The sequence below is a fragment of the Lotus japonicus genome, chromosome 1 (assembly GCF_012489685.1).
Source record: "Lotus japonicus ecotype B-129 chromosome 1, LjGifu_v1.2".
Classification (NCBI taxonomy): Eukaryota; Viridiplantae; Streptophyta; class Magnoliopsida; order Fabales; family Fabaceae; genus Lotus; species Lotus japonicus.
Genome location: NC_080041.1, coordinates 87,647,810 through 87,659,376, shown reverse-complemented (window position 1 = coordinate 87,659,376; position 11,567 = coordinate 87,647,810). Strand labels below are relative to the sequence as shown.

Genomic DNA, 11,567 nt, shown 5'->3' with positions numbered 1-11,567 from the left:
CTTTGTTGTTTCTTTTAACTAAAATACTGTTTCAGGTGGGAGGCGTTCCATGTACGTGGAACCTTTTGACCGTTAAGTTGTTCCAATTTATACGCTCCTCCTCCTACGTCGCCTGTAATCCTGTAAGGCCCGCCCCAGTTGGGCGACAGTTTGTTGTGTTTGTCAGGTATGGTATTTTTTCGGAGCACTAAGTCTCCCACTCTCATCTTTCTTGGCACCACTTTTGTTGAAAATTTTCTAGCGACCTTCACCTTTCCCGCCTCATTTCTTATATGCGCCTCCCGTTGTTCTTCAGGCAGCATAACTAGGCTTGCTATCAGATTTTCTCCGTTGTCATTCTCATTAAACCAAGCCACTCGCCAACTTTGGTTTTCTATTTCCACTGGGAGCATGGCGTCAGTCCCATAAGTTAAACGATACGGGGTTTCCTTTGTGCTTGACTGTTCAGTGGTGTTATATGCCCAAAGAACGCCTGGTAGTTCCTCCGCCCAAAGCCCTTTTGCTTCATCCAGCTTCTTTTTTAAGCCTTTCAAAATAACTTTGTTAGCTGACTCGGCCTGTCCATTGGTTTTTGGGTGTTCTACCGAGGCAAATCTCATTTCAATTCCCATTTCTGCGCAAAATTCCCGAGTGACATTACTTGTAAATTGGGTCCCATTGTCCATTACCGAAGCCATGGGAACCCCAAATCTGCACACAATTCTTCGCCACAGGAAATTCCTGACCTTGGCTGCCGTGATAGTCGCCACTGCTTCAGCTTCTATCCATTTGGTGAAGTAATCAACCGCCACGATGATATACTTCATTTGTGCCTTCGCTACTGGGAATGGTCCCAAAATGTCAGTCCCCCACATAGCAAATGGCCAAGGCGCCATCATGGTGGTTAATTCCTCCGGCGGAGCCTTATGCAAGTCAGAAAAGACTTGACATTTTTCGCATTTCTTAACATATTCCAGACAGTCCTTCTTCATTGTGGGCCAGTAGAATCCTGCTCTCAAAACCTTTACTGCCAAGGATCGCCCACCAATATGACTGGAGCATACTCCTTCGTGGACTTCCGCCATTATTCCCGGGGAATCCTTGGTGTCCACACACTTCAGCATAGGAGACATAATGCCTCGCCGATATAACTCACCATCTACCAGTGTATAGAAACTGACCTCTCTACGTTTTGCTCTTGAGTTCAAATCGTCACCCTGTGGAGGGTTCTGTAGAAAAATCTTGATTGATTCCATCCATGAAGGCTCGCCTTCACTTATTGACTTTACTGCTTTGAACTTCACTTCCACTAAATCAATACTTGGGCGAGGCAGGGTTTCTTGAATGACTGTTTGGTAATTGTCCAATCGCCCTGTACTTGCCAGTTTTGCTAGCACATCAGCCCTCTCATTTTGACCCCTCGGGACATGCTCTATTCTAATGTCTTTGATTTCCATCATTAATCTGCGCACCACTTCCAAGTATTTGGAAAGTTGCGGATCTTTCACCTGATACTCGCCCTTCACCTGTTTAACCACTAACTGTGAATCTCCTTTGATGAATAACTTTTGGACTCCTAATTCAATGGCTAGCCTTAAACCGGCGATCAGAGCCTCATATTCAGATTGGTTGTTGCTCGCCTTGAACTCGAATTTTAGAGACTGTTCGATTATCATTTTATCTGGACTTTCAATGGTTATCCCAGCCCCACTTCCAGTGTTGTTGGAGGACCCATCCACAGATAAGACCCATTCTCCTTGAGTTTTCTCGCCTTCAGTGGGTGTTAACTCCGCCACGAAGTCGATCAAACTCTGGATTGTGACTTGGCCCCTCGGCTCATATTGTATGTCATACTCTGATAGCTCCACTGACCAGCTGACCAATCGTCCTGATAAATCAGGCTTCTGTAATACCTGCCGTAAGGGAACATCAGTTTTAACTTTTACTTGGAAACTTTGGAAATAAGGCCTGAGGCGCCTTGCTGTTTTCAAAATCGCCAAAGCCGCCTTTTCAATTTTCTGGTACCGCAACTCCGCCCCCTGCAAAGTATGACTTACAAAATATATAACCTTCTGCTTATTTCCTTCTTCCTGAAGCAACACCGTACTCACCGCCTTGTCAGTGACTGCTAAATAAAGTATTAAGGGGACGCCTGGCGTTGGCTTGGAGAGTACCGGTAATGTTGCTAATGTTTCTTTTAACTTGGTGAAAGCTTGTTCGCATTCCTCTGTCCACTGAAACTTTGAATTCTTTTTTAAACATGTGAAAAATGGGGCTGCTTTGTCACCCGCCATTGGAAAAAAACGTGATAAAGCGGTCATTCGTCCTATTAGACGTTGCACCTCCTTTACACTTGTTGGGCTTTTCATTTCCAAGATCGCCTTCCCCTTGTCTGGATTCACTTCTATCCCTCTTGAGGTTAACATAAATCCCAAGAACTTTCCTCCTTGGATCCCAAAGGAGCACTTCTCAGGATTTAACTTCATTTGATATGTTCTTAATTGAGCAAATGCTTCCTCAAAATCGCCGCCATGATCACCAGCCCTGGCGGACTTTACAATCATGTCATCCACATATACCTCCATATTCCTGCCTACTTGTCTTGAAATTTTTTTGTCCATGAGCCGTTGATACGTGGCTCCTGCGTTCTTCAAACCAAAAGGCATTGTCTTGTAACAATAATTCGCCTGATTGGTCATAAATGCTGTACTTTCTTCATCCGATGGATGCATCATGATTTGATTGTAGCCCGAGTAAGCATCCATGAGACTTAAAAGTTCATTCCCCGACGCTCCATCCACAAGCTTATCAACATTGGGAAGTGGATACGAATCTTTGGGACACACTTTGTCAAGCTTGTGTAGTCTGTGCACATTCGCCATTTCCCATTGGATTTTTTGACCATCACAACATTGGCGAGCCATGTTGGGTACTGCACATCACGGATGAAGCGAGCCTTGATTAGTTTCTCAGTCTCTAATTGTACTGCCTTATTCTTTTCATCACTCATTCTTCGCCTTGGCTGGATGACTGGGGTCGCCCCTGGTCGAATGGCCAATTTGTGAGTGATCACATTGGGGTCAATCCCTGGTACATCATTGATGGTCCATGCAAAGAGATCCAAATTATCACCCAGGAGGGTGATCAATCTTTCCTCTTGCTCCTTTGTTAAACTGCTGCCAATCTTTAAAAATTTATCCTTAATTTGCACTTGCTTGGTTTCTTCCAGAGGTTGTGGGCGGAAATCATCAGCATCGTCTCTTGGATCCAGACTAAATCCCTCTTGTGGAAAGATTTCTATGATTCTGTGACTTTCTTTGGCGGCCTTATGCCCATAGAGCGCCACACTTCTTAAATAACATTCTCTTGCGGCATTTTGGTCCACATGCAATACCCCAACCTTTCCATTGCAGGCTGGATATTTAACTGTCAAATGAGCAGTTGAAATGACCGCACATAGCTTGTTGAGGGTGTCTCGTCCCAAGAGTACATTGTAATTGGCTCTGCACGCCAAGACTAAGTACTTCACTTGAAATTTCTTTACGAACTCTCCTTCGCCAAAGGCAGTTGGTATTTCCACATATCCCCGCACAGTGACACGGTCCCCTGTAAAACCTACCAAGGTTCCTTTATACGGCCTCAAGTCTGATTCTTTTAACCCCAGGCGATCAAAGGCATCTCCATAAATGATATCCGCCGAAGATCCCTGGTCTAAAAATACTTTCTTCGTCACATAATTGTTAACCTTGATTGTTACCACAATTGGGTCGTTGTCATGGGGGATCACATGCGTGAAATCCTGAGGGGTAAATATAATAGGGGAATGATTCACCCAACACTCGCCTTCGTTCGCCTCATGTACTGAGTGTACTGCCGCCACATAGCGTTTTCTGGCCTTACTTGAAATTGCACCCCCGCCGAATCCTCCTGCAATAGATGAGCATTCTCCAACAGGATCGCCCAACTCTTCAACTATCTCCTTCCCTTTGCCTTTGTCCCCGTGGGCTATCTTAGCGGCCTCCGGCGTTGTTGTGTCTTTAACAAAATTTGCCAAATGGCCAGCCTTAATCAAGCGATCAATTTCCCGCCTCAAGTTCCAACAATTATTTGTCGTATGCCCCAACGCTTTATGGTATTTGCACCACCTATTGGTATCCACATTAGCTGGCGGCCGTCGTGGTGGTGGCGGATACTGCACAACGTTTGTCTGCCCAACTGCCCTTAAAATGGTACTTAAGGGTGCATTCAACTTATCAAGTGGGACTGGCGCTGGCGAAGCACCATGCTGACCAGTTGTGGCTGCAGTGGGACCTTGGGAATTTCTGTGCCATGTATTTTGAAAGCCAGGTTTGGAGTTTTGATATGGTCCCGGTCTTGGTACACGGGGGGTTTGCGCTACCCTGGTTTCCTTCCCCGCCTTGGGTTTCTCCTGTGAAACACCGCCAGATTGAGACTGCTTGCGTCCTTCCTCTCTTTCTTGTTTCTTCTGATCATCTTGTTCAATCAATATGAATTCCTGAACGCGAGCACGAAGATCCATCATATCTTTCGCCGGCCGCCTTGTTAGGTCTCGATTCAAATCTCCCGCCCGAATGCCATTTTTGAACGATGCCAAGCATACATCCGGGTTATCCTCCTCCAACTGTACCGCCATCTTGCTGAAGCGTGCCATGTAGGTTTTTAATTTCTCGCCTGGTTGCTGATGTATGCTGATAAGATCAAACATTGTTGCTTTTGTGGTTTTATTGGCGGAGAATTGAGTCAGAAACTTAGTAGACAGATCAGTGAAATTATCGATGGAAAAGGGCGGTTGTCGGATGAACCACTCCATCGCCATGCCCTTGAACGTGGAAGGCAATAATCGACATTTTACCGCATCCGTTGCCCCGCCGATCACCATTTTAGTGTTGAAATACCTCAGGTGCTTCATAGGATCAGAGTCGCCCGAAAAGGCGTCTAATGCCATTGTTTGCAGGTGCTTTGGTATGTCCACGTTGGTGATGGCTGGAACAAAAGGTTGAAATTCAACTATGTCCTCCGCCTCCAGACGTTGTCCTTGCTTGAAATCTTGCCTCTGAGTAAGATACTCAACTTGGGCTTGCAATTGCTCGTTTTGGGACTGCACCTTCTGCAAGGTATCTAACATTTGTTGCAAAGCCGCAGGCGTGATACCAGTCACTGCCTCCTGCGCTCTCCGTGGAGCAGTGGTTTTAAGGTCTTCTAAGTTCACGTAGTCAGGCGGCGTTGAACGCCGCCGAACGCCTGGATCTGATTTAGCGATCAGATCTGAAGGTCTTCCCAGAGCTGCATTCACCAGCGACGCTGGCGACGGCGCCACTGAGTGGACCCCCTCCGAGGAAGCTTCCTGCTCTTGCTCGTCCAGTATGGGACGGTTGTTGTTCCGTCCGCCGCCACGGCCGCCGTGTCGACCACCACCGCGCCGGCGATGATCACGTCGACCCACGCCGCATGAACGAGTCTCCATGGCTCGTAACTCCTGCCTTCTGTCACCGGAAGATCTAGGTCAGAGCCACAGATGGCGCCAATGTTCTGTACTAGGGAAAGCTTACGTAAGATAATGGCAGAAAGTAAACCCTAGCAGAGCACTCAAAATAGCAAAAATATCATAAAAGGAATATTCTCATTAATGCTGAAAAAGTTAAGTTGTACAAGCTGATGACCTTCCCTTTTATAGAGGGTGAAGTCATGACATGGACTTTTCCTAAATTTGGGCCTGACAATCAGGGCCCAAATCCCTGTACATATAAGACAAATCCAAAGGAATCTTCCAGCTGGCTTGTGGGTCCATCATCTAAGGAAGGGCAAAGAAGCTCGTTGGGCCGCACTTCCCGCCATGACTGTCTTCAATCGTTTATTGTTCATTTTGGGCGGGCATAATCTTCTTTATGTCCCGCCCAGTCCAATCTTTATGACCTTACCTATCTTAGCTCGACATACAGGACAACCCATTTTTTCCTTTGTTTTCACCACCTCGTTCAAGCAAGACATGCATCCAGCAAGATGGCCACAAGGTACGCAAGCTCCTATTGCTTGAGCAACTAAACATATATCACGCAAGATGAATCAGAATTTCCACCAAATCATTTCCTCCTCCTCCTCCTCCTTCTTCTTCAGGTAGATTCTCAATAGCTGGGGATGATATATCAACAACATGGCCTAAATCAACGCCGACGGATGGAATCTCATCACCAATCGGAGGAGGAGCCAATGCTGAATCGAAATCCATAACACTAGCAAGAAGGCCAACAGAAACATTGTCATGGCTCATTGGCTCTGGACATGCTGATCACCATTGGCATCGCATCATTATCTTCTGGAAAATCCTCGCGTCCAGATTCGGCAAACTAGCACCAAAAAAGGGCCGGAATAGGGGATAACAGGCCACCAAGTTCAGGGAAAACAGTAGTACTGAGGCAATCATTAATTGTTGAGATCATGATGTACTTTGTGTTGTGAAATATATTATTGGCCATAACAACAAAGTTGCTGCTATAATCCTAAAATTTTGAGGTAATGATTAGGATCAATATTTATTGGAAAAATGGATACTTGAAAATTTAATCATAAAATTGGGAAAAGAAAGAGTTAAAGGAAACAATACTTACACTGCCGCACCGGGGAAGCAATACACCCGTGGAGGAGCAGAGCAGACTCTGTCTTGGGGTAAAAGAGAGAAAAAGACACAACCACATTGAATGCAATAAGAAAAGCTAGAGAACAATACCAAAATGTAATTGTTTTTGCATCATATGAAAACTTGCATGTCACACCATCCTTGCTTTTTACTGGTGTTCCAAATCAGGCTGCAATTTTTTTTTTTTAAATAACACATTAGAATTGAACACATCTATTTACATAATAAAAAAAGCACATCTATTTGACACGACACGATCGAAACCATTCATAACGCATTCTTGCTAGTCTTTGAGAGAATAAAAGGTAAGATGAAAGTGACAAAAAGGAGATTAATTAAATAAAATTTTAATGCAAATTTGTTATCTTAACAATCATCCCCTCATAATGAAAGATATTATTTGGTAAATCAATCCACAATCACAAAAAAAAAGCTTAAGGTTCCTCATCAATTAAGCTGACATCATGTTGGTCATCTTAGACGACCAAGGACGAGTTATATCTTGCCCAACGGGCGAACATGCTTATGTTAGCACATTTATAAGACAATTGGAATGTTGCTTATGGGTAGTGACGGATCCAGAAATTTAATGTGATGAGGGCAATATATACATGTAAATTCGTAAAAAAAAAAATTAGCATATACTATTAGAAGTTATGAAATTTTTTACCAAAGCGGATACAAGTGAAAGCATTTTTCACCAAGGAGGTAATAAAAAACCAGATTTTTACTACTCAAGTGAGGGCGTTTAACAATGTGAGACACAAGTGAGGGCATTATTTACCAAATAAACCAAAAAAAATCACATACTTTTCCTACTTAAATTTTTTTCTAATGATTTTTTCAAAAGCCAAGTGAGGGCATATGCCCTCATGCACTCCAACATGCATCCGTCCCTGCTTATGGGCACCCATCACCTCAGATGTTATTCATAAAGACTTAACCGAGGCTCATCACCTAAAGTATTATGTCCGCTGAAAGTATGAAGACACTGTAGCTATTTGGTTTTTAGTTTAAAATAAGGGAAATTGCAACGACCTCCCCCGAGTTTTATCATTATTCTACTGATCTCCCTTATATTATTTTTTAAGACACTAACCACTTTCACTTTATTGAGAACATTGCACTAACCTCTCTGAGGTTTATTATCATTGCATCATCTTCTCCTAAGATTTATCATTATAACATACAACACCCCCCGTCTTTCTAAATGATCTATGAAGGAGGGGAGGTTCGTGTATTTACAAACTAGAGGGGAAATTAGTGTAATAGTGACAAACCTGGAGGGAGGAGAATGCAATTTACCCCTTTAAAATAACATTTAATACCTTATAAATCGGGATCACAATTTCCATCACACATTTCCATAAGAAAATTCACTTTTTGGATTGGACGAATGTACTCAATGTACTTTCACACAAATTCAAACATAACCTTCTTGATGTGATTATCACGTTCAACAATAAGGACTTCGACTGCATACGACGAGATCATGGCGACCCTATATTGATTAAGGCACGTATAGAAGTTTTTGCCACATGACTTCATGAGAAATACAATTGATGATGTAGTTTCATGAGAAACAATTGAGTATTCAAATTTAATATATAATTGGTGGACAACAAAAGAATAATGTTTTGCTCACACTTAAGAATATACAATACGTACACTTGTACCATTCAAGAGGCTGAAAGATAAAATAGAAAAATAAGAGATATGAAGAATGATATGAGTAGAAAAAACAAAGATAAAAATTAAATTTGAGTAAAAATGTAATAAAAGAATAAGTAAATTGAAAACGAATATAATACTTATATATAACAAAATAAGTCTGCAATGTGATGTTTTCTTAGCAACACACCCTAGGCACATCCTATATGGCTACTCAACCGTCGTGACATTTTTCATACACATTAATTTTCTATCTATCTTTTTATTTTTATCACACGTTACATCATATATATATCACATCCAACTATCATTTATCTCGCGCTTTTCTTCCAATCTCTCTGCTCTTGCTGTCTTTATTATAACCTGGAAAACTGGTTATTGCAGTCTTGGGGAGAGTGTTTAAAATCTCAAACATAATATAACTTCATAACCCAGTCTATATTAGCTCGACACACAGGGCAACCCCATCTTTTATTTGTTAACTTTTTCAAGCAAGACATGCATCCAGCAACATGGCCACAAGGTACGCATGCCCCTTCTGCTGGAGCAACTGAACATATCGCACAAGAAGAACAACCACTTTCAACACCTACGACAGCATTTTCCCCTTCTCCTCCTCCTTCTTCTTGTAGCTTCCCAATAGCTGGAGATGATATATCAACAACATGGCCTAAATCAATGGCTACGGATAGAATCTCATCAGCAACCTGAGGAGGAGCCGATGCTGAATTGAAATCCATAACGCTAGAAGGAAGGCTAGCAGAAACATTGTCATGGCCCTGGACATGCTGATCACCATTGACACCATTATCTTCTGAAAAACCCATGCATCCAAACGCAAACGCACACCACAAAAGGCCCGGAATAAAGGAAAGCATGAAACCAAGTTGAGGGAGACCAAATATAGCGCAATCATAGTTGAGATCATGATGTACTTTGTCTTGTGAAAGGTGATTATAAATTATTGGCGATAATAAAAAAGTTGTAACTACACCAGTCATAATCCTACAATTTTTAGTTAATGATCAGGATCAATCTTAATTGAAAACATAGCTACCTGAAAATTTAGTCATGAAACTGGAAAAAGAAAGATTACAAAGGAAATTAACAGTACTTACACTGCCGCACTGGGTAAGCAATATAACTCTGGTGGAACATAATTTCTATTACGGAGAAAGAAAGAAAAAGACCCAACCACATTGGATGCAACAAGAAAACCTACAGAACAATACCACCATGTAATTGCTGCATCATATGATATCTGGCATGTCACACCATCCTTACTTTTTACAGGCGTTGGATTTAAAGGCTGCAAGTTATTAAAAAAAATCAAACAAAACACATATTAGATCGATCGACTTGAGCACCGCTATTCGACGCGAACCATTAACACATTACTTTAAGGCCCTAGGTAAGATGAAAGAAATAAATTTTGAAAACTTCATCTGATAATGCATTTCGTCTGGTACTAAATAGGGCTGTTTACCGCTTTGACATTAGCTACAAATCCAAAGATGAAGGACAGGAAAGTAAAAAAACCAACAACCAGAAACAAATGATGGAGTTTGATGGCCATCATGGCGAGTAGAGGAACTGGGAAAATTAATTTAGCAAACTGAAAAAAATTCAATGTTTATGTTGATTGATTTGTTGTCACCAGATTTGTCAACATCCCAAAAGCCCTTCACACTTACTTATGGCTGAATCTAATCAATATCAATATCTTAACAGGGGAATATATAGATATTTAAATTTGGATAGATATTGGAATCAAAATTTTAAAAGGGTTAGCATGTTGATTTTCAAAGTCGTAGTTTTTTATTTTATCATTTAAATTCTAAAATTTTCACATCTCTTTTTTAAATTCTATATAAATGGATATATATCATTTTTTTTGCTTCGGAAAATATAAATGGATATTATTATCATATTAATTAAAATTATTTGAATCTCATTATTGTCAAAGATATAAATTCAATTTAAGTGGTTAGATATAATTTGCTATCACATTCAAAAGACAAATAAATTTCATTAAATGTTTCTTTTTAGGTGTTTATTTTTCAAAGATGTATAGAATAAAACTCAAAAGGTTGTTAAACGACACTTATGAGAGAAGATCTTTAAGAGTGCTACGACAATGCACAAAAGCATAAAACACGAGGAACAAGCATGCACACTCAGGCTAACCATATACAAAAACCGATTCCTCCTAAATCTGTACATATTCTATTTCTATTTTTATTTCCTCTTTTTGTGTAGTGGTTTGGAGGACACCTAGTGCTCCCCAATTAATACACAATTTTTGCTGATAAAAAAAATGCACACTCAGGCTGATAGCCAACCGAAAACATGATGCAAAACCCTAAAGGTCAATCAAAAACCCTCTAAAACCCCAAAAACTAGAGAAGCTAACAGACTTTTAAGCAAAAAGAATACATCATTTTTCTTGAATAATTATAAATTAAGTAGTCGTATTGGAATCAAAATTTCAAAAGGGTTAGCATTGTTGGAATTTTTTTGTATTTCAAAAGTTCAAAACACACTTTACATGTGTTCACCGTCCAAAATAAATGCTACCATCCAACCTAGATTGTAACATCCTTATTTAGTGTGTTTCCGCCCTATAATTAAAGGTTTGCCGCCCATTATTTAATTGTTGTCGCCCACATTTATGTTATCCACTATCTTGCTATTCAGAAAGTCTTTGCCTATAAATACCAAGTCTATTTCTCATATGGAGACAAACATATCAGCTTCATTTTCCTCACCTTTCCTCTCCCCTCTACTTTCTCTACTTCTTGGGCATATTGAGAAATTGATGTAAGATCAAGTTTTGATCGTGTAGTACAACTCTATGTTTTGATGATTACAAGTTAACTATTGTGTATGAACAATTGTGGTACTCTAATGTTGTTTTCTGAGTGTTTATATGACAGGCTCTGACTCTGGTCTAACTACACACAAATCATAAGCACTATGTTCAAAGAGTAACCTACGCAACGCTTTCGCAATCTCTATGTTCAATCTGAACAGTAGAAAAAGCTTCAGAAGATCTGAAGTTACTAAAGCTCTGATATGGATTCAGTTCACTTGAAGTTCTGAAGACCAGAAGTTCTGAAGGTCCAGTCGCTCTGAAGGTTCAGACGCTCTGAGAGTCCAGAAGTTCTGAAGGTCCAGAAGCTGAATAATGTAGACTCTGAAGTCCAAGTGTAAGCTGGCTCTGAAGACCAAGTTATCTCTACTCTGATGTCCAGATGCAGAT

At 41.0% G+C, this 11,567-nt stretch overlaps 1 protein-coding gene across 1 annotated transcript; it reads right to left on the bottom strand.

The window, feature by feature from the left end:
- Window positions 1-8,473: 8,473 nt before the first annotated feature.
- LOC130732178 (putative E3 ubiquitin-protein ligase XBAT35) lies at window positions 8,474-9,993 on the bottom strand. Its single transcript, XM_057584285.1, has 2 exons — window positions 9,424-9,993; window positions 8,474-9,310 (listed from the first exon to the last, which is right to left on the bottom strand). The coding sequence occupies exon 2, from the start codon at window positions 9,304-9,306 to the stop codon at window positions 8,713-8,715; it is 594 nt and encodes a 197-aa protein (XP_057440268.1). The 5' UTR covers window positions 9,307-9,310; window positions 9,424-9,993; the 3' UTR covers window positions 8,474-8,712.
- Between the last annotated feature and the right edge of the window lie 1,574 nt (window positions 9,994-11,567).